The sequence below is a fragment of the Carassius gibelio genome, chromosome B9 (genome assembly GCF_023724105.1).
Source record: "Carassius gibelio isolate Cgi1373 ecotype wild population from Czech Republic chromosome B9, carGib1.2-hapl.c, whole genome shotgun sequence".
In the NCBI taxonomy this organism is placed as follows: domain Eukaryota; kingdom Metazoa; phylum Chordata; class Actinopteri; order Cypriniformes; family Cyprinidae; genus Carassius; species Carassius gibelio.
In genome coordinates, this window is record NC_068404.1 from 32163342 (window position 1) to 32184823 (window position 21482).

Consider the following 21482-nt stretch of genomic DNA (forward strand, 5'->3'; position numbering starts at 1 on the left):
CTGTTTAGCGTTTGATGTGTCCCTGTTTGCGTACAAGGACATAAAAAAAAAATTAAAAGTGATACGTGGACCAAGGTGCCTGAGATTGTTCATTTTAAGTAAGGGATCCTAATATTTCGTCCACAACTCCTTGTGGTTAGTCTGCACGAGATCAACAAGCTTGTTTGCTTTGGGGCCGCTTTAAATACAAAATAAGCATTCGATCTACGTTAGAGCGTCTGAGCGCTCACAAATCTTTGGCGGTGTGAACGCACAGTTAGGCTTCGGCTATGGCTGTAGTGTTGTTGTGAAAGTAGGGGCGGAGCATAGAGACTATGCCGTTTCTCGTTTGTTACTCTAGAGTAGACCAATTCACTTTATTGAGGCATACTGCCCCCATCTGGTATGGAATGTGGAGTATGACTTGATTTTTTTTGCCAAACATTACAGATGGCACCTTTAAGGTATCAGCAGTGATTGACACTAAAGAGAGGCGTATCAGAGGAGAATTACAGACTCTCTGACATGTTTTTTTCTCCATTCTGTCACGGATGGAGTTTCGGTTCCTTGCCGCTGTCGCCTCTGGTTTGCTTAGTTGGGGTCACTTCATCTACAGCGATATCATTGACTTGACTGCAAATAAATGCACAGACACTATTTAACTGAAAATATTTGTCCCTAAATACAAAGGAGTTGAGACAGGTGCATCAGCTTTAGGAGGCACAGCTGAGGAAAAAAGCACATAAAATGTTAATAATGGGAGTAACTTATATTAAACTTTACCCATCAGTACAGGTTCACACAGAACAATGATAAGCATTTTCAATATTTCAATATTACATTTAACATTTAATCATTTAACAGACGCTTTTATCCAAAGCGACTTACAAATGAGAACAATAGAAGCAGTCAGGTCAAAAAGAGAACAACAACAGTATACAAGTGCCATGACAAGTCTCAGTTCCAGACATATGTTTCACATATTCACATTTTCAGTGTGTCAAAAACAAAATGTGGGTCACTTTGATTAAAGATGATACTTCTTTTCTTTTAATGAAGATCTGAAGAATAAATAATGTTGAAACTAGAAATGTATCTTGTTTCCTTCCGTCAAAACAACTGCATTGAACATACCTGTTTCATAAACCTTACCTGTGTCATAAATTGTTATTCTAAAGATTGTTTAGTTTAACCAGTTTTCTTTACCCCCTTTACAAAATAGTTGATTATTCAGTAAATATTCATCCATGACATCTTACATTTTGGCTTTCTTCCCTGCGCATGTTTATTTTTCTCCATATAAAATATTAGCAAAATCAAAAATGTGAGCCAGGGAGGTTTCTGAAATTAGTTGATCTGACACAGAATGAGCCAGTAATGTTGTGGCTGAAGTAGCAAGATAAGATCAAAATATGTGGTTTCACAGACAGACAGGTCTTAAGCCATAGTTTAATTAGGGCATTGAAGTCATTTTTCATAAACTTGCTTTAGAAAACAGATTACTGTGTGCATCTTGAGCCAGAACAAAGGCTCTGGTGTATTTAAAGATCAATTAGTGCAGGTTTCTTTCAGTTGCACAGTTCAGACTTACAGACCTAGACCTAAGCCTTGTGTGTGACATCAGGGGAATATTAATGTTAATAAAGTCTTCTCACCTTCCCCAGATCTGATCTTGATCTTGATCTCGGTCTCTTTGGTGACCTCCAGCAATCGCTCTTGCATTTTAGAAAGCAGCAGCTCAACATTGGAGAAGTAGGCTTTTGGATTTTCAGAAATGTTGGAAAGATCTTCAAATTTTTCGGGTATGTATTTTGGGTAATTCTACACACAGAATACAAATAATGAATGAAAATGAATATTATATCAAAAGCCTGCATACAAAAAGATGCTGAAACCTAAATATAATCAAGCAGATTTTTCAACAAAAAAGTTTTTTGTTTTGTTTTTTTAGATAAGTTTTTGATCGGCTGAGTTAGTTTGCAGTACCTGCAGGAAGTGAATGTGGTCTTCAGTGGTCAAGAGCTGACCGAGCTCAGACTCCTTCATCCTGAGGTCAGAGATCTTCTGCTGGACTTTCTCCTGAAGTCCTTCGATGCGACTGAGTTCATCTCTCTGTCGCTCTGTGATCAGTTCTTTCACACGGACGCTTGTTTTCTGAACGGAGGACAGCACTTCACTGAAGATGCGCTCACTTTCAGAGACTGCCGTCTGCGCTGAACACTGGTCCACAAACAACACTCTTCAATCAACACATCCTTGTTTCTCACAGACTAACAAACGCTTCTCAGCTGTTTCTTCAGAAATAGATGTCTCCTGAGGATGCAGTCAGTACTCACTGTGATGGACTCTTCTGCCTGCTTTAGCTCTTTCAGATCCTTCTCTCTGTCTCGGACGTTCTGCTGAAACTTCTCATGTGTTTCCATCAACTTTCCCTGGACTCAGACAAGAGCAGATAAAGCTTTTAGACTTTTAGATTAAGATACACATCATCAAGTGAAGGAAATAAATGGAATAATCCCTATCCGCAAATGGGACTCTGACACATCCATCCATCCATCCATCATCTTCCGCTTATCCGGGGCCGGGTCGCGGGGGCAACAGTCTAAGCAGAGACGCCCAGACTTCCCTCTCCCTAGCCACTTCCTCCAGCTCTTCCGGGGGGACCCCGAGGCGTTCCCAGGCCAGCCGGGAGACATAGTCCCTCCAGCGTGTCCTAGGTCTTCCCCGGGGCCTCCTCCCGGTGAGACGTGCCTGGAACACCTCCCTGGGAAGGCGTCCAGGAGGCATCCGAAATAGATGCCCGAGCCACCTCAGCTGGCTCCTCTCGATGTGGAGGAGCAACGGCTCTACTCTGAGCTCCTCCCGAGTGACCGAGCTTCTCACCCTATCTCTAAGGGAGCGCCCAGCCACCCGACGGAGAAAGCTCATTTCGGCCGCCTGTATCCGGGATCTTGTCCTTTGAACCGGTGACAAAGGGCAGCCCTGCCGGAGTCCAACATGCACCGGGAACAGGTCTGACTTACTGCCGGCAATGCGAACCAAGCTCTTGCTCCGGTCATACAGGGACCGAACAGCCCTAAGTAGGGAGCCGCTGACCCCATACTCCCGGAGCACCCTCCACAGGATGCCGCGAGGAACACGGTCGAATGCCTTCTCCAAGTCCACAAAACACATGTGGACTGGTTGGGCAAACTCCCATGAACCCTCCAGCACCCTGGAAAGGGTATAGAGCTGGTTCAGTGTTCCACGACCGGGACGAAAACCACACTGTTCCTCCTGGATCCGAGGTTCCACTATCGGCCGAATTCTCCTCTCCAGTACCCTGGCATAGACTTTTCCAGGGAGGCTGAGAAGTGTGATCCCCCTATAGTTGGAACACACTCTCCGGTCCCCCTTCTTGAAAAGAGGGACCACCACCCCGGTCTGCCAGTCCAGAGGTACTGTCCCCAACCACCATGCGATGTTGCAGAGGCGTGCCAGCCAAGACAGCCCCACAACATCCAGAGACTTGAGGTACTCGGGGCGGATCTCGTCCACCCCCGGTGCCTTGCCACCGAGGAGCTTTTTAACTACCTCGATGACTTCAGCCCGGGTGATGGACGAGTGCCCCTCCGAGTCCCCAGCCACTGCTTCCTCAACGGAACACAAGTCGGTGGGATTGAGGAGATCCTCAAAGTATTCCTTCCACCGCCTGACGATATCCCCAGTTGAGGTCAACAGGTGCCCATCTCTACTGTAAACAGTGTTGGTAGGGCACTGCTTCCCCCTCCTGAGGCGTCGAACAGTTTGCCAGAATCTCTTCGAGGCCAACCAATAGTCCTTCTCCATGGCCTCACCGAACTCCTCCCAGGCCCGAGTTTTTGCCTCCACGACTACCCGGGCTGCAGTCCGCTTGGCCTGCCGGTACCTGTCAGCTGCCTCCGGAGTCCCACAAGCCATCCAGGCCCGATAGGACTCCTTCTTCAGCTTGACAGCATCCCTTACTTCCGGTGTCCACCACCGGGTTCGGGGATTGCCGCCTCGACAGGCACCGGAGACCTTACGGCCACAGCTCCGAGCAGCCGCAGCGACAATGGAGGTGGAGAACATGGTCCACTCGGACTCAATATCTCCAGACTCCCTCGGGATCCGGTCGAAGCTCTGCCGGAGGTGGGAGTTGAAGATCTCTCTGACAGGGGGCTCGGCCAAACGTTCCCAACAGACCCTCACAGTACGTTTGGGTCTGCCGAGTCTGTCCAGCTTCCTCCCCCGCCATCGGATCCAACTCACCACCAGGTGGTGATCAGTTGACAGCTCCGCCCCTCTCTTCACCCGAGTGTCCAAGACATATGGCCGAAGGTCTGATGACACGACCACAAAGTCGATCATCGACCTCCGGCCAAGGGTGTCCTGGTGCCACGTGCACTGGTGGACACTCTTATGCTTGAACATGGTGTTCGTTATGGACAAACCGTGGTTAGCACAGAAATCCAATAACCGAACACCGCTCGGATTCAGGTCAGGGGGGCCGTTCCTCCCAATCACGCCCCTCCAGGTGTCACTGTCACTGCCCACGTGAGCGTTGAAATCCCCCAGTAGAACGACGGAGTCTCCAGTCGGAGCACTTTCCAGCACCCCTCCCAGAGACTCCAAGAAGGCCGGGTAGTCCGCACTGCCGTTCGGCCCGTAGGCACAAACGACAGTGAGAGACCTATCCCCGACTCGAAGGCGCAGGGAAGCGACCCTCTCGTTCACCGGGGTAAACTCCAACACATGGCGGCTGAGCTGGGGGGCTATTAGCAAACCCACTCCAGCCCTCCGCCTCTCACCATGGGCAACTCCAGAGTGGTAGAGAGTCCAGCCTCTCTCAAGAAGTGTGGTTCCAGAGCCCAAGCTGTGCGTTGAGGTGAGCCCGACTATCTCTAGTCGGTACCTCTCGACCTCCCGCACAAGCTCAGGCTCCTTCCCCGCCAACGAGGTGACATTCCACGTCCCTAAAGCCAGATTCCGTGTCCAGAGATCGGGTCGTCGGGGGTCTCGCCTTCGACTGTCGCCCGATCCTCTATGCACCGGCCCCTTACGCTCCCTCCTGCAGGTGGTGAGCCCACAGGAGGGCGGCCCCACGTCACTCCTTCGGGCTAAGCCCGGCCGGACCCCATGGGGGAAGGCCCGGCCACCAGGCGCTCGCATACGAGCCCCAACCCCGGGCCTGGCTCCAGGGTGGGGCCCCGGCTGCGCCATGCCGGGCGACGTCACGGTCCTTGATTTTAATTTTGCCATAAGGGGTTTTATGAACTGTTCTTAGTCTGGCCCGTCACCAAGGACCTGTTTGCCTTGGGAGACCCTACCAGGAGCATATAGCCCCAGACAACATAGCTCCCAGGATCATTCGGGTACTCAAACCTCTCCACCACGATAAGGTGACAGTTCAAGGAGAGGCTCTGACACACACATACTGAATTAAAGGGACAGTTCAACCAAACATTAAAATTCTGTTATTTATTACTCCCCCTCATGGGTGACACATATTAATATATTTTTAATGAAATCCGAGAGAAGAACTTTTTTTTAAAAGTCATTATTTTTGTTTTAATTGCACACAAATAGTATTCTCATAGTTTCATAACATTATGGTAGAAACACTGATGTTGCATGGACTATTTTACCAATGTCCTTGCTAGCTTCCTGGGTCTTAGCATTGCTGTCTATAGGCTCAGAATCATAAAGCTCTCGGATTTCATCAGAATATCTTAATTTTGGGGTTTGGAACAACATGAGGGTGAAAGTAGTAAAATCATTTCCCAATTAAATTATTTTCTCATGAATCTGAAACACCAGAAGCTCACACAAAACAAAGACATACAATAAAACTGCACTAAAAAAGACAGCAAACAGCTCCTCTGTCCATCTTGTGTTACAACCCTCTCCCTCATTGACTCTGACTCACACTTTTCTCCCCCAAAAGCAAGAATATCATGTCACGTGTTATTTCTTGTGAATATGTTGTTTTTTCCACTTCATGTTTGATATCATTTTAAAGGTCTCTGCACGATTGGTAAAATGGTCTCAATTTCACAGTAGTCACTTGTATTATGAGAAACACTGAAAATATTTTGTAGAATTGTGTTCTACTGAGGAAGGGGTGTGTGGCATTTTAGGGTCTAAAGTAGTTTAAGGAATTGGTTCTTTTAATTGTGTTCACAGAGTGCTGTATCCAAGCATGTTAACAGAAAGTTGAGTGGAAGGAAAAAGTGTGGAAGAAAAAGATGCATATCCAGCTTTTTGTAGATGCTGATTTCATTTTCCATCAGGATCTGGCACCTGCCCACACTGCCAAAAGCACCAAACGTTGGTTAAATGACCATGGTGTTGGTCACCAGACCTGAACCCCAGAGAGAATCTATGGGCTATTGTTAAGAGGAAGATGAGAAACAAGAGACCGATGGCAGATGAGCTGAAGACCACTGTGAAAGAAACCTGGGCTTCCAGACCACCTCAGCAGTGCCACAAAATGATCACCTCCATACCACGCTGAACTGAGACAGTAATTAAAGCAAAAGGAGCCCTGACCAAGTATTGAGTACATGTACAGTAAATGAACATACTTTCCAGAAGACCAACAATTCACTGAAAATGTTTTTTTATATATATATATTGGTCTTATGAAGTATTCTAATTTGTTGAGATAGTGAATTGGTGGGTTTTTGTTAAATGTGAGCCGAAATTATCACAATTAAAAGAACCTTCTGATTTCTGACTGTCACACTGGCTTACGTTACAGATTTCGTGATTATAGAAAGAAATACACTTTTAATTTTTTTGCTAGCAGAGTGAAGCACTTAAATGTATTATAATTATATATAAAATCATATATTTATGTAAAAACTGAACAGTCACTCTGTGTTTTTCTAACGTTCACACACTCAAGAAAAATCTGTTGTTTAAAAAAAAACTGCACATTTGAACGTTTGACGTTTTTGAAATTTTTTAGCTGGCTAAAGGTCCTGTCCGGTGTTGTGCCCAATTTTGACTCAATACTAGGGGGGGTAATCATTTGGCAGGGGGTTAAAATTGGGCACAACACCTGTTCCGGTCTCATGAAAATGCGTTAAAATAGTACGCCAAATATAAACAGAAAATCGTGGTATTACGCAGAAATTGACTTTGGTGTGTATGATACAGATGGGTTTGGCGTGCATGTAAAACGCAGTTTTCGCGTGCATATGATACGCATCTACCACACAAACCTAATTATACTCATTGCATATCATATGCACGCATATGCAGTCCATTTCTACGTGTAAACAGTAGGCCAAATCGAAACATGAACTCTACGCACAAATATCTACGCACTTTCACAAGATCGGGTTGGATCGTCGGTTATCAATCAGAGAGGATCTACCTGTCTGTCTGCTCTTTCCTCTGAAGCTGAGACGCTGTCGTGCTCCTTGTGTTCATGTATAGCACACAGCACACAGACACACTTCTGATCAGTGCGACAGAACACATCCAGCAGTTTCCCATGAAGAGAGCAGGTTTTGCTCTGAAGATCCGTGACTTCGGTCAGAAGGTGTTTTCTCCATCCGTGGAGATCATTGTGCTTCTCCAGGTGATTTCTGCAGAATGAGGAGACACAGGTGAGGCAGGATTGCACCGCTTTGGTTCTTCTGGAGGTGCAGGAATCACAGCTCACTTCATGTGCTTCAGCATCTTCATCTTCCTCCTCCTTTGGTCTCATCTTCATCAGTTTCTCAGAAAGATCCTTCATCTGCAGCCAGTCAGTGATAACAGGTCTGTTGGGAAAAGTGTGTTTGCACTGAGGACATCTGCACACATCTTTATCCCACAAACCTGTAATGCATTCCTTACAGAAAATGTGTCCACAGGGAATAATCGCTGGATTTTTAAAGAAATCCAGACAGACGCAACAGATGAGAGATTCCCGATCGTCCGCCATATTTCAGTCTTCCCCATATAAGAGAAAAGAGGTTTCTTCTGTTCGGAAACAGTGACTCACTCTATGGAGTCAAAACAATGCCACACACACTTGCAAAATAATTTAAGTATTGCAAAATATTGCAAAAAAAAAAAAAAAAGCCAACGAAAATGAAGGTATTGAGAAAAAAAATGAATGTGATTGCAAACAAAAATAAGTAATTCCAAAGGAAGATTAAGTATTGCGAAAAATTACCTTGGCTAACAAAAATAATTTCTTATAAAGTTTATCAAATAACATTCTAAAGATATATCGAGAACGTAGATCTAAGAAAATTTCTCTCAGGGTTATGACGTGACGTGACATTCAGCCAAGTATGGTAACCCATACTCAGAATTTGTGCTCTGCATTTAACCCATCCGAGACACACACACACACACACACACACACACACACACACACACACACACACACACACACCAGCCTGGGACTCGAACTCACAACCTTTCGATTGGGAGTCCGAATCTCTAACCATTAGGCCACGACTTCCCTTATGAGAATGTCTATCAAATATAATTAAAGTAAGATGTTCCATAAACATTATTTGAAGAATGTTTTGTCCTAATATTTTTAACTCTTCATACGCTAGTGAAAGATGTGAGAATGTTCTGTTAGCGGCTCCAGTATCCTGTGTTTCCAGATTAACTCTTCGTCTTGCAGTTGATTGTATAAACCTCCAGAGAAGAGCAATAAATCCTCTTATACAATAAAAAATCCCCCAAAATGTCTTTGTTAAATTAAGTTTGTATATGTTTTTCATGCCCTTTAATTTGAGTATAAATGTAGTTGGTGTCCCTGTATTTCGATAGACGGTTTTTGCTAAATGTCTCCTGAAAACCGACTTTTGACAGATATCTGAAAGTGAAAAACAAGAGCACCAAGAACAAGTTTGAAGTTTGAACAGCTTTATTTTCCGATCGTGAGACACTGACAGTCTGTCAAGGTTTTTTTGAAGGAATCTGCCAGACCCCGAGTCGTAAACTTGGCACCAAACTGCTGAACTTCAGCATCTCCATCTGTGGGAATATGAGCACAGTATGAGTAAATTAACTGTGAGACGAGACGTGATCTGTGGAGGTTTAGCAGTTTGTACCTGAGGGGTCTTCAGCCGTCCAGGACACTGCGTTTGCATTGGTGCTCACAGGTTTAGGATGAGTGCTTCTGGTAATGCAGTGATTGACCAGCAGCTTTTCATCGCCCTCTCGACACATTAACACACGGTAACGCTTCTTCACCGGATGGAGGAGCACCTTAATGTGGCTTCCAGACCACCTCAGCAGTGCCACAAAATGATCACCTCCATGACACGCTGAACTGAGGCAGTAATTAAAGCAAAAGGAGCCACTGCCAAGTATTGAGTACATGTACAGTAAATGAACATACTTTCCAGAAGACCAACAATTCACTGAAAATGTTTTTTTTTATATATATATTGGTCTTATGAAGTATTCTAATTTGTTGAGATAGTGAATTGGTGGGTTTTTGTTAAATGTGAGCCGAAATTATCACAATTAAAAGAACCTTCTGATTTCTGACTGTCACACTGGCTTACGTTACAGATTTCGTGATTATAGAAAGAAATACACTTTTTATTTTTTGCTAGCAGAGTGAAGCACTTAAATGTATTATAATTATATATAAATGTAAAAACTGAACAGTCACTCAGTGTTTTTCTAACGTTCACACACTCAAGAAAAATCTGTTGTTTAAAAAAACTGCACATTTGAACGTTTGACGTTCTTGAAATTTTTTAGCTGGCTAAAGGTCCTGTCCGGTGTTGTGCCCAATTTTGACCCCCTGCCAATACTAGGGGGGTAATCATTTGGCAGGGGGTTAAAATTGGGCCGGTCTCATGAAAATGCGTTAAAATAGTACGCCAAATATAAACAGAAAATCGTGGTATTACGCAGAAATTGACTTTGGTGTGTTTTTTGGTGTGATTTTTAAAGAAATCTAGACAGATGCAACAGATGAGAGATTCCCGATCGTCCGCCATATTTCAGTCTTCCCCATATAACAGAAAAGAGGTTTCTTCTGTTCGGAAACAGTGACTCACTCTATGGAGTCAAAACAATGCCACACACACTTGCAAAATAATTTAAGTATTGCAAAATATTGCAAAAAAAAAGCCAACGAAAATGAAGGTATTGAGAAAAAAAAAAAGAATGTGCTTGCAAACAAAAATAAGTAATTCCAAAGGAAGATTAAGTATTGCGAAAAATTACCTTGGCTAACAAAAATAATTTCTTATAAAGTTTATCAAATAACATTCTAAAGATATATCGAGAATGTAGATCTAAGAAAATTTCTCTCAGGGTTATGACGTGACGTGACATTCAGCCAAGTATGGTAACCCATACTCAGAATTTGTGCTCTGCATTTAACCCATCCGAGACACACACACACACACACACACACACACACACACACACACACACACACACCAGCCTGGGACTCGAACTCACAACCTTTCGATTGGGAGTCCGAATCTCTAACCATTAGGCCACGACTTCACTTTTGAGAATGTCTATCAAATATAATTAAAGTAAGATGTTCCATAAACATTATTTGAAGAATGTTTTGTCCTAATATTTTTAACTCTTCATACGCTAGTGAAAGATGTGAGAATGTTCTGTTAGCGGCTCCAGTATCCTGTGTTTCCAGATTAACTCTTCGTCTTGCAGTTGATTGTATAAACCTCCAGAGAAGAGCAATAAATCCTCTTATACAATAAAAAATCCCCCAAAATGTCTTTGTTAAATTAAGTTTGTATATGTTTTTCATGCCCTTTAATTTGAGTATAAATGTAGTTGGTGTCCCTGTATTTCGATAGACGGTTTTTGCTAAATGTCTCCTGAAAACCGACTTTGAAAGATATCTGAAAGTGAAAAACAAGAGCACCAAGAACAAGTCTGAAGTTTGAACAGCTTTATTTTCCGATCGTGAGACACTGACAGTCTGTCAAGGTTTTTTTGAAGGAATCTGCCAGACCCCGAGTCTTAAACTTGGCACCAAACAGCTGAACTCCAGCATCTCCGTCTGTGGGAATATGAGCACATTATGAGTAAATTAACTGTGAGACGAGACGTGATCTGTGGAGGTTTAGCAGTTTGTACCTGAGGGGTCTTCAGCCGTCCAGGACACTGCGTTTGCATTGGTGCTCACAGGTTTAGGATGAGTGCTTCTGGTAATGCAGTGATTGACCAGCAGCTTTTCATCGCCCTCTCGACACATTAACACACGGTAACGCTTCTTCACCGGATGGAGGAGCACCTTAATGTGTCCTGCACCACAGGATTTCCACTTCTTAACATCACAGTCCCAGAGGAAAAGTTTGGTGCATTCGTCGAACAACATCTCCTCTTCATTCTCCTCAACCGATGGAAGCTCCACCTTGACAGAAGCAATCACACGATTAAAATATGAAAGGAAAATTAAGAAAAACAATATTTTATATTAATATTTTATGCACATTTAAAACATATTGAAATTGGGTCACTTGCACAAGGATTATCAAATCTGTATGAAAAACTTCTTATTGGTTATGATTTCAGTATGTTACGGAGAAACAATTACCCCAAAACAATGTATGACTTATACAAAATTTCAAGAATTGTCAAGATTTCAAGAATGTTTAATTTCACTGCACTTTTACACAGACAAATGTAAAAAGCTGCTTCTAGCAAGGAAGTGACTGGATATCTACACGATTAACTGCTTCATCATCATCATCATCATCATCATCACTGTTCTCTTCCTCTCTGTGATTTTGTGTCTCTATTGCAGCTCCAGCATCTATAAAAAATAAACATAGAGAAAAGATAACCATAACATCCTTATTAGCAGTATAAGCGTGCTATATATCTCAGTAACCTACCATGATCGCCGACTGCATCAGGATACAACTTTCCTTTCAGAGATCTGACAGCTACTTCAAAATCTTCATCTAAGTGAGAGAAACACAGCTAGAGGTTAACACGGGTTAATGCATGCTTTGAGCTGTGGGGCATAAAGAGTCAACAAACCAGAAGACTGTGTGTTTCTAGGGTTGGGTATCGTAATTTGATCAATTCAGATTCCTATTCAGATCGATTCCCAATTTTGATTCCAATGTGGTTAAAGAAGGGTTTAGTGCTCTTACGATTTAGTGCTCAGATCTCGCAATTCAACATTAAAATCTCACAATTCAGTCATTATATTTAGCAAATCAGGCACAAACAAGCTTCTACACAATTGAAGGAAACAATTTTTCTAATTAAAAGCTTGCCTTCCTCCTGATAAAACTGTGAATATTACGGTCACCTGTCTCAGGTGTCTCTGCTCCAGTGAATGAAGCGGCCGCTGCTTCTTCAAAGCGTTTCTTGAAAGCGTCTGCTGTCTCCTGCAGTTTAAACCGTGCTGCTAATGTCTGAACGCTGCTGTCTCCATCAGCGAAATCAAGAGCGCTCCATGTCCACGCTTTCTCAGACGCTTTCATCGGCTCCAGCTTCATGTTTGGAGTGATCCAGTGGTTTGCACACAACTTCAGGACCTTCTCTCTCCTCATCACGAGTCTTGCACGTCTGCTGTCGTTGTTCTGAAGTATTTTAAGCTCACCTACGCCTCTTTCCTTCCACTGCGGTGATTCTTTGTCATAGCGATATAGTTTGGCTCTGTGACTGAAAACCACTTGCTCATTCTCCTCTCCAGTCGAGATCTCAACCAGATTAGGTAACAGCACAACCGGCTTATAGTACTCTTGGGTTTCATGTTTACATCTTTCTTCTTCATGAGCTGAGCCAGAAGCCTCCACAGATGTGGATTTAAGGGGAACGTGCTGGAAACTGAAGGTAAATTCTGCCACTGATTCCCCAAAATGGAAAACATCCTTCTGGTCCCGCTGAGCAGGACCTGGACAGGACTTTATCTGGACTGTTGCTGAAATGTCGTTTCAGAGATGGAACAAGTTATTTGAAGAAAGATTGTGAGGACAAACACAAAATAGTGAATCAATACAACCAGGAACATGTATTAAGAAAGTAAATAAGGTCAAATCTGATGTTATCTTGATGTTATCACCCCCCATGTCATCCAAGATATTCATGTCTTTCTTTCTTCATTCGCAAAGAAATTAATTTATTTTTCAGGAAAACATTCCAGGATTTTCTCCATATAGTGTGCTTCAATGGCGATCAATGCATTGCAGGTTAAAATACAGTTTTAATGCAGCATCAAAGGGCTCTACACTTTTTAAATGCTAGATATGGCTGTCCACGCTTTTATTACTTCACGATTAGATTACTGCAACTCACTATCTAGCGGCATTTCAAAGTCACAAACTACTCGCCTACAGCTGGTCCAAAATGCCACTGCTAGATTTCTCCAAAATAGTTGTAAATGTGACCACATCAGCCCCATACTGAGGGCCCTACACTGGCTGCCTCTTCAATTTATAATCGAGCTTCTGCATTTCTATACTCCCACTAGACGTCTAAGATCCAGTGACCACAATCTCCTTGTAGTTCCTCAGTCCAGACTAAAACGTAGAGGGGATAAAGTTTTTCTGTTGTTGGGCCTCGGTTAAGAAACAATCTTCTGCTTGGGATTATCCATTCTTAAGTCTCTTTTAAAAACACACTTTTTTGATCTGGCCTATTAATATCCCATTCTTCTTCATTGTGATATGGTCTTGTTTATCTCTCACTACTTTGGTATTAAATTCATGTTTTATTCTTTCTGTTTTATGTGTTTATGGTTGGATTTTAATGTTTAGCACTTTGGTCAGTCTTGTGGCTGTTTTTCAATCCATTGAGCTCCACTGAAGTCCACTATATGGAGGAATATACTGGAATATTTTCCTCAAAAAACGTAATTTCTTCACGACTGAAGAAAGAAAGGCTTAGACATCTTGGATTATGATGGAGTGAGTAAATCATCAGAATTTTTTTTATTCTGGAAGTGAATTGTTTTAGCTAGTTGCTAACGTAACCTTTCTTAATGTATTAAAATAACTAAAGTCTGAAATCAAGTGAATAATACATTTTATACATATATTAACAAAAAATGAATTGACACAATTTTTAACTTAAAAGGAAAAATGAAAAAAAAAAAAAAAAAACGAATTCAATATTTTAAAATAACCTATATAGCCTAATCTAGAAGAGACATGGGAACGGAGAGTTTACTGAAGTCTTCTCACCTTCTCCAGATCTGATCTTGATCTCGGTCTCTTTGGTGACCTCCAGCAATCGCTCTTGCATTTCAGAAAGCAGCAGCTCCACATTGTGAAAAAAAGCTTTTGGATTTTCATAAATGTTGGAAAGATCTTCGTATTCTTTAGACATGGATTCTTCACAGTCAGATGGATAATTCTACAGGATTACAAATAATGCAGAATAAAGAAAATACGTCCCGAACTAAAATCTTCGACATTGATTGGAAACTTTGTCAATATCCTAAATTCAAATATACATTAAAAAGTAAATACAATCAAGCATGATCGAGGAGCAAGTGTTGTTCTTTTCTAAACTGAAGAAATTATCCTTTTAATAGCTAAAAGAAGTTTTTGTTTGTTCCTCTGAAGGTAAGTGTGAGTGTGATGGTGTACCTGCAGGAAGTGAATGTGGTCTTCAGTGGTCAAGAGCTGACCGAGCTCAGACTCCTTCATCCTGAGGTCAGAGATCTTCTGCTGGACTTTCTCCTGAAGTCCTTCGATGCGACTGAGTTCATCTCTCTGTCGCTCTGTGATCAGTTCTTTCACACGGAAGCTTGTTTTCTGAACGGAGGACAGCACTTCACTGAAGATGCGCTCACTTTCAGAGACTGCCGTCTGCGCTGAACACTGGTCCACAAACAACACTCTTCAATCAACACATCCTTGTTTCTCACAGACTAACAAACGCTTCTCAGCTGTTTCTTCAGAAATAGATGTCTCCTGAGGATGCAGTCAGTACTCACTGTGATGGACTCTTCTGCCTGCTTTAGCTCTTTCAGATCCTTCTCTCTGTCTCGGACGTTCTGCTGAAACTTCTCACGGGTTTCCATTAACTTTCCCTGGCCACAGAATAGAGTTCAATATTTTAGCTTTTATTAAAACTTGCAATCACACATACAGTACTGTTAACGTTTAGATACTAGAATCCCCATATACACTGAGTTTGATTAAATCTGTTAAATCTGTTCTATGCAACTGTTTTGATAGAATGAAACCAGTTACATTTCTAGTTTCAACATTGTTTACTGTTCAGATGTTCCCCTTTACAAGGAAAAAAGTATCATCTGTATGCAAGTTGACCCACATTTGGTTTCTGACCACTGAAAATGTCTACAATTTATCTATTTACAAAAGGAGACACAATATAGCCACATGAAAATCCATATATCTGAGGGAATGAACAATACAGAGCTTTAAATGAAGACGCTACTGTTAAAGAAAACTTTGTTAAGAACTCAAATCTAAAAGGACGTTGAGATATTTAAAGGCATGTTCACCCAAAAATGAAAATTAATAAAATAATAATAATAATGCATTTTATTTGAAGGGCCTTTCACAAAACTCAGGTTATGGATAGCCTTGAATGCAAAAAGGAGGATTTTGAATTCAACTCTGGATTTAATCACAAGCCAGTGCAAAATATTACCAAGTGGAAGGAGATAAATAATGTATAGAAGGGGCTCCAGGACAGAGCCCTGGGGAACACCAGTGCAGATCATGTAAAACTGGAATAATGTGGTGAAAGAAGGGAGTATTGGTGATGAACAGTGTTGGGCAAGTTACTTTTAAAAAGTAATTAGTTACAGTTACTAGTTACTTCTTCCAAAAAGTAACTAAATTAGTAACTCAGTTACAAATTTTTAAAGTAACTAGTTACTTAAGAAAGTAACTATTGCGTTACTTTCAAGTAAAATTACATTTTAAATGCTCAAACGTGACCCCACCTCTACCCCTCTTTAAAGGAACTTAAAATACATGTGCATGTTCAATTATTTATGATAAATCTGAATATTATAATGAAATGGACACTTAATACAATACATTATTAACAGAAACATGAAACATTGTACACACATCTAAAAAAAAAAGTTGCTGTGGGACAAAGTGAGACTAGCCTCCAATCAAATGGCATGTATGTAGATATTATGTTTATATAGTGGATCAATGCAAATAACACGATAGATTTTTGGGAACTTTTGATATTTCCTTTTATTGTTTCTTTAATTTCTTGAAGGAAAAAGTAATGTATATACTTCTATTTAGAGAAGGCTACTTTTGGATTATTTGGGCTCGTCGCCATACCTGTCTCTCGTTGACTGACTGGCTTGTGTTGTTCGTTGTGTGTCCTGTCCTGTCCTGTCCGATGATGGGTCGTTCGCGAATGAGCGTTAGTGATGATGGATCGACTCGTTCGCGAATGAGCTTTTAATGAGGCGTTCGCAATTCGCGAATGAGCGGACTCTAAGAGCCGGCTTTTTTAGTTGAACTTCGGGAGCTGGCTCGCATATCTGAAGAGCCAACTCTATTTTTTCAAATTTAGCCTATAGAAATTAAATAATTATGTAATAAAAATTGAAATATTATAGTCAAAGTCATTTAAAGAGCCGTTTGTGAGCCAAAGAGCCGGCTCTTTTCAGTGAGCTGAGTCAAAAGAGCCGAATTCCCATCACTACTATGCGTGCTTTCGAAAACCCGCCCAACTCTACCTCTGATTGGCTTACAATGAAATTTTACTCTACCTCAGCCAATCGTCAGCATTTATGCGCTTGTCTCGTGCTCTGCCCACTAACCAAGGAAGAACAGTAAAAAAAGTATTTGCCTCTCGCTCAGAGATCTAGTTGGTCTGATGAAAAAAAAAAAAACAGCTTCATCATCAGTTATAGTAACGCACCGCATTTTTTGGCAGTAACGGTAACGGCGTTATTAAGATGAGAAGAGTAATCAATTAGATTACTCGTTACTGGAAAAAGTAATGCCGTTAGTAACGCCGTTATTTATAACGCCGTTATTCCCATCACTGGTGATGAAGCGAGCGGCAGAATTCTGGACCAGTTGAAGCTTGTGGGTGGATTTGTTAGGGAGCCAATAGAGAAGAGAATTACAGTAATCAATACGGGAAGTGACCAGAATATGGACAAGGATAGAGGTGGAACAGGAAGTGAGAAAGGGACGAAGACAATTAATGTTACGAAGATGCAAAAAGCAGAGCATGTTTTATTATTAATATGTGGTTGAAATGATAAACTGTCGAGGATGATAGTGATACCCAAACTCTTAACCTGAGGGGAGGGGGAAACCAAGGAGTCATCAATTATGAGGGAAAACTGTCAACTTTAGAAAGTTTAGTTTTGGTGCCAACAAGAAGGATTTCTTTTATCATCACAATTAAGTTTTAAGAAGCTTAATGTGAACAAGGATTTTTAGAATTGATAAGAGTGGAGAGAGGGAGTGCTGAATTGGGTCTGCTGGAAAGGTAGAGTTGGGTGTCGTCCGCAAAACAGTGGAAATGGATATTGAATTTGCGAAAAATATTACCAAGTGGAAGGAGATAAATAATGAAAAGAAGGGGCTCCAGGACAGAGCCCTGGGGAACACCTGTGTTGACTGTGGCAGACTGAGATCTGAAAGTTTTGAGCTGAATAGACTGAGTGCGGCCTGAAAGATATGAGTGAAACTAGAACAAAGGGTTGTGAGTCATGCCACTGGAAGATAATCTGTTGAGGAGGATGGAGTGAGAGATAGTACTGAAGGCTGCACTCAAATCAAGGAGAATAAGGATGGTGATCAAACCAGAGTTGGCAGCCATAAAGAAATCGTTGGTGATTTTGATGAAAGCAGTTTCCGTACTATGGCCGGGATGGAAGCCAGATTGGAATTGATCATAGAGGTTATTTAGAGGCAGATGTGAGTGAAGTTGAGTGGCAACTGTTTTTTTCGAGAATTTTGGAAATGAAGCGAAGATTAGAGGGGGTGGAGGTTATTACAATTGTTGGGAACTAGTGGAAGAGAGGTGAAGAAAGTTTAGGTGCCGGTGGATATTGTAAAAATTTCTCAATGAAGAACAATGTTAGGAAATTACAAGTATCAGCAGAGTAAATGTGTGTGTGTGGGGGGGTTAAAAAGGGTTGAAGAAGTTTGTTGGATAGTGAGAACAGAGCTATGGAATTTACTTCGTTCAAACTGAATAAACCAGAGAGAAAGTTGATTTAGTTTTAATGACTGAATCCTTATAAAGGAATAAAGTGGTGTACATTTCTTTATGAATAGTGAGCCCTGATTTAGGATAGAGTCGCTCAAGTTGCCTTCTAGAGAAGGTGACAGACCGAGTTTTTACCGGAGCAAGAATATTAAGGATATTGCTAAAACCATTATTATAGAGCAAGCAAATCATCTGGGGTGGAGACATTTTCCGGGATCAAAATATTAACAGAGTAGGACATGAGAGTATCAATATTAATATCCTTAATATTCCAAAATGATATGAGACGGGGTGGCTTGGTTATAGAAAGACCGAGTATGACAGTGAATGATGATGATGATCTGATGGAGATAGATTAACAGCAGTGCAGGTGGTGGGGGTAAGACCAGATTAAATACAAACGATATCCTTTAATATGGGTGGGGAAATCATAGTGTTGATGGAATCCAAAGCATTCTAAGCATGAAGAGAAGTCTCTTGTAAGAGGCAGATTAGTATTGTCCATGTGTATGTTGAAGTCCCCAAGTAATATTAGACGAGAGGGTGGAAAGTAATTGTGAGGTTTAGGGGGACGGTAAACAGCAGCAATGATCGTGGGAATCATCCAGGCAGTTTACAAACTGTAACCTCGAATGAGCTGTAAGAAGGCACAGACACTGGCAGGACTTTCCACTTCTCACTGTAAATTATCGCAAGACCTCCACCCGCGACGAGAGCAACAGATGTAAACAAACCCAGGTGGAGTAAAATCGTTAGTTTGTGAAAAGTCACAGGGCTGTTGTCAAGTTTCAGTTAAACACAGGAAGTCAAACTAATGGTCATTGAGGAGATCCTGGATGAGATATGACCCTTGCTCGTAAGAGAGCGGATGTTAAGTAAACCAAATTTGACAGAGATGGAGTTGTGTGCGGAGTAGTATTAGCTGATTTAGCTAGATAGATTGGCTAGAACACTATGGTCTACAGCACTTTTTATGATGTATGGATGCACTTTATTTTCCTTCAAAATTCTCTACATTCACTGCCAGTATAAAGCTTGGAAGAACCAATATAACTTGTCAATATAATGCATTCATCTGAAAGCAGAAAGTCATATACACCTAGGATGGATTGAGGCTGAGTACTATTTGGGTGAACTAACCCTTTAATGCTTCCTGAGCTCCAGATAAACTAACTTTGGGGAAGTTCTCATTTTGATCTGTCACTGTTGGCATATAATTCAGCAAGGATGATTAAAGTCGCCAGATTTTACTAATATGGCTATCAATCTCTGTGCAAAAATAACATTATGATGCTGCCGTGATCCTAAAGTAATTTTTTGATCTATCATTTTGACACCCTCTATAAAATAGTCCATTACTCAGTAATTATTAATCCATGACATTTCAAAAATTTGGCTCTATTCTTCACTTATGTTAATCTTTCAAAAATGCAAATGTAAGCCAGGGTCATGACTGAGATCTCAGATATTATAAATCATGATCTACCTGTCTGTCTGCTCTTTCCTCTGAAGCTGAGACGCTGTCGTGCTTCTTGTGTTCATGTATAGCACACAGCACACAGACACACTTCTGATCAGTGCGACAGAACACATCCAGCAGTTTCCCATGAAGAGAGCAGGTTTTGCTCTGAAGATCCGTGACTTCGGTCAGAAGGTGTTTTCTCCATCCGTGGAGATCATTGTGCTTCTCCAGGTGATTTCTGCAGAATGAGGAGACACAGGTGAGGCAGGATTGCACTGCTTTGGTTCTTCTGGAGGTGCAGGAATCACAGCTCACTTCATGTGCTTCAGCATCTTCATCATCCTCCTCCTTTGGTCTCATCTTCATCAGTTTCTCAGAAAGATCCTTCATCTGCAGCCAGTCACTGATAACAGGTCTGTTGGGAAAAGTGTGTTTGCACTGAGGACATCTGCACACATCCTTATCCCACAAACCTGTAATGCATTCCTTACAGAACATGTGTCCACAGGGAATAATGACTGGGTTCCTGAAGACATCCAGACAAAGGGAACACCTGAGAGATGCCCGATCGTATAACGCTTCAGCTGCCATTTCTGCTGGATCCACAAACGAAACTTGGACGTGTAAGTTTTAGTTTCATTTGTTTGGAATCGAGTGAGTCAGCAGTGGGAACCTCTTGACTGTTTTCTTTCACTTTAATGCAATACTCTACTGTCGAGCTCTTTAATACAGTCGGGAAACGACAATTTTGTCCTATTGTAGTGTTTTGAGTTTGACCATTCCAGCAAACTTAAAATTTTCCAAGAAATTACTTTTATTTTCATGTTTCACCATACATGTCATTATTAACAAACTTGTAGGACTATACGGAAACTGTGTATTTTGGTTTAAAAATAATGTATAGTATTTTGTGTGATGTATGATGTGTGATGTCATTTCCTTTAATTGAATTGCCCAATCGCGTCCCGCTCTCGTCAGAACAGCTTGGACTTGAGCGAGACAGGTACGTTGTAAATATGCTCCGTGACAAGGAGTTAAAATATATCAGATTGAGTTAAAATTGTGGTTGATATGTTTAGATGTTGGACTGAGTCAAATAGTCTGTTCGTTTGGCGTTATTTTTCAGTATATTATGAGTTTTGTGTTAATGAGCTGTTAATGAGTTGGTTCCATAGGTTGGTTCAAGTTACCGCCCGCGCCATTTTTATTGGCGGTAGTTTTCTGATAAAATTGGTTCTTAAATAAAACGATTAAAGTGGATTATGTTCTTGGTCCGTGTACGTTTTGATAGTTTGTTATCCAATTTCAAATGAAATAAGCAGAAACGAGAAAACGGCCCATTTATTCGTTTTTTTTTTTTTTTTTTTTTTTTAACGAGATTTCGGCTTGATTTTTCGTTTTTTAGTTCAGAGGCATAAAACGAATAAATGACTTGAAAATTCGTTTTCCACATTTGGGCGGTCCTAAGATGCCCCCTTCCGCCGATTGGTTAAGCAAATCTCAGCATGTTACGTCATCAGTAGTCGCTCAGGTCTGTTCAACAAAATAATAGTCCTATCAGAATCAGAATGAGCTTTATTGCCAGGTAAAGGAGGAATTTGTTTTCGTGACAGAAGCTCCGCAGTACAACAGAATGACAGCGACAGAACATAAAACACATAATAAAAGAATAAAAAATACAAATAAGTAGATAGTGAATAACAATATACGAATGACAATTGTAGGCAGGTATATTACAAAATGAAGTTATGTATGTACATATATATTGTGTGCAAAATTTAAGTGTATACTAAGTATGTATGTTAGATAAATAAAGTGTGTGTGTATATAAATATAAAGTGTAGTGTGTTCGCCGTTATTATCAGCTGTTCATAAGATGGATTGCCTGAGGGAA

General features: G+C 41.3%; 2 protein-coding genes across 3 annotated transcripts in view; both read right to left on the reverse strand.

Annotated features, from left to right (window-relative positions):
* LOC127964932 (E3 ubiquitin/ISG15 ligase TRIM25-like) overlaps nucleotides 1–20206 on the reverse strand; it is a 21234-nt gene extending 1028 nt beyond the window's left edge. The window contains exons 1-7 of one of the 2 annotated variants that reach the window (XM_052565481.1): nucleotides 20062–20206; nucleotides 7652–7809; nucleotides 7361–7574; nucleotides 2316–2411; nucleotides 1966–2199; nucleotides 1635–1800; nucleotides 1–705 (exon numbers count right to left, since the gene is read on the reverse strand). The exon at nucleotides 1–705 is cut by the window's left edge and continues 1028 nt beyond it. In XM_052565481.1, the coding sequence (XP_052421441.1) occupies nucleotides 638–705; nucleotides 1635–1800; nucleotides 1966–2199; nucleotides 2316–2411; nucleotides 7361–7574; nucleotides 7652–7674 (801 nt within the window). In that variant the 5' untranslated portion in view covers nucleotides 7675–7809; nucleotides 20062–20206 and the 3' untranslated portion in view covers nucleotides 1–637. Of the gene's footprint in view, nucleotides 706–1634; nucleotides 1801–1965; nucleotides 2200–2315; nucleotides 2412–7360; nucleotides 8036–20061 lie in introns of those variants that run through there. The other variant, XM_052565480.1, reaches the window with a different exon arrangement.
* On the reverse strand, nucleotides 8843–20179 carry LOC127964900 (E3 SUMO-protein ligase RanBP2). Its single transcript, XM_052565394.1, has 9 exons — nucleotides 19613–20179; nucleotides 14891–14986; nucleotides 14541–14774; nucleotides 14133–14304; nucleotides 12257–12871; nucleotides 11832–11900; nucleotides 11661–11749; nucleotides 11071–11347; nucleotides 8843–8970 (listed from the first exon to the last, which is right to left on the reverse strand). The coding sequence occupies exons 1-9, from the start codon at nucleotides 20177–20179 to the stop codon at nucleotides 8861–8863; spliced, it is 2229 nt and encodes a 742-aa protein (XP_052421354.1). The 3' UTR covers nucleotides 8843–8860.
* Nucleotides 20207–21482: the final 1276 nt, after the last annotated feature.

Excerpts from the sequence above, each read along its gene's own strand:
- LOC127964900 (XM_052565394.1), bottom strand. The coding sequence starts at position 20,179 with ATGGCAGCTGAAGCGTTATACGATCGGGCATCTCTCAGGTGTTCCCTT. Across the intron at positions 14,987-19,612 it reads AGGAAAGAGCAGACAGACAG|GGAAAGTTAATGGAAACCCG; the intron begins GTAGATCATGAT and ends TTCTGTGGCCAG. Across the intron at positions 11,901-12,256 it reads AGCAGAGACACCTGAGACAG|ATGAAGATTTTGAAGTAGCT; the intron begins GTGACCGTAATA and ends TCTCTCACTTAG.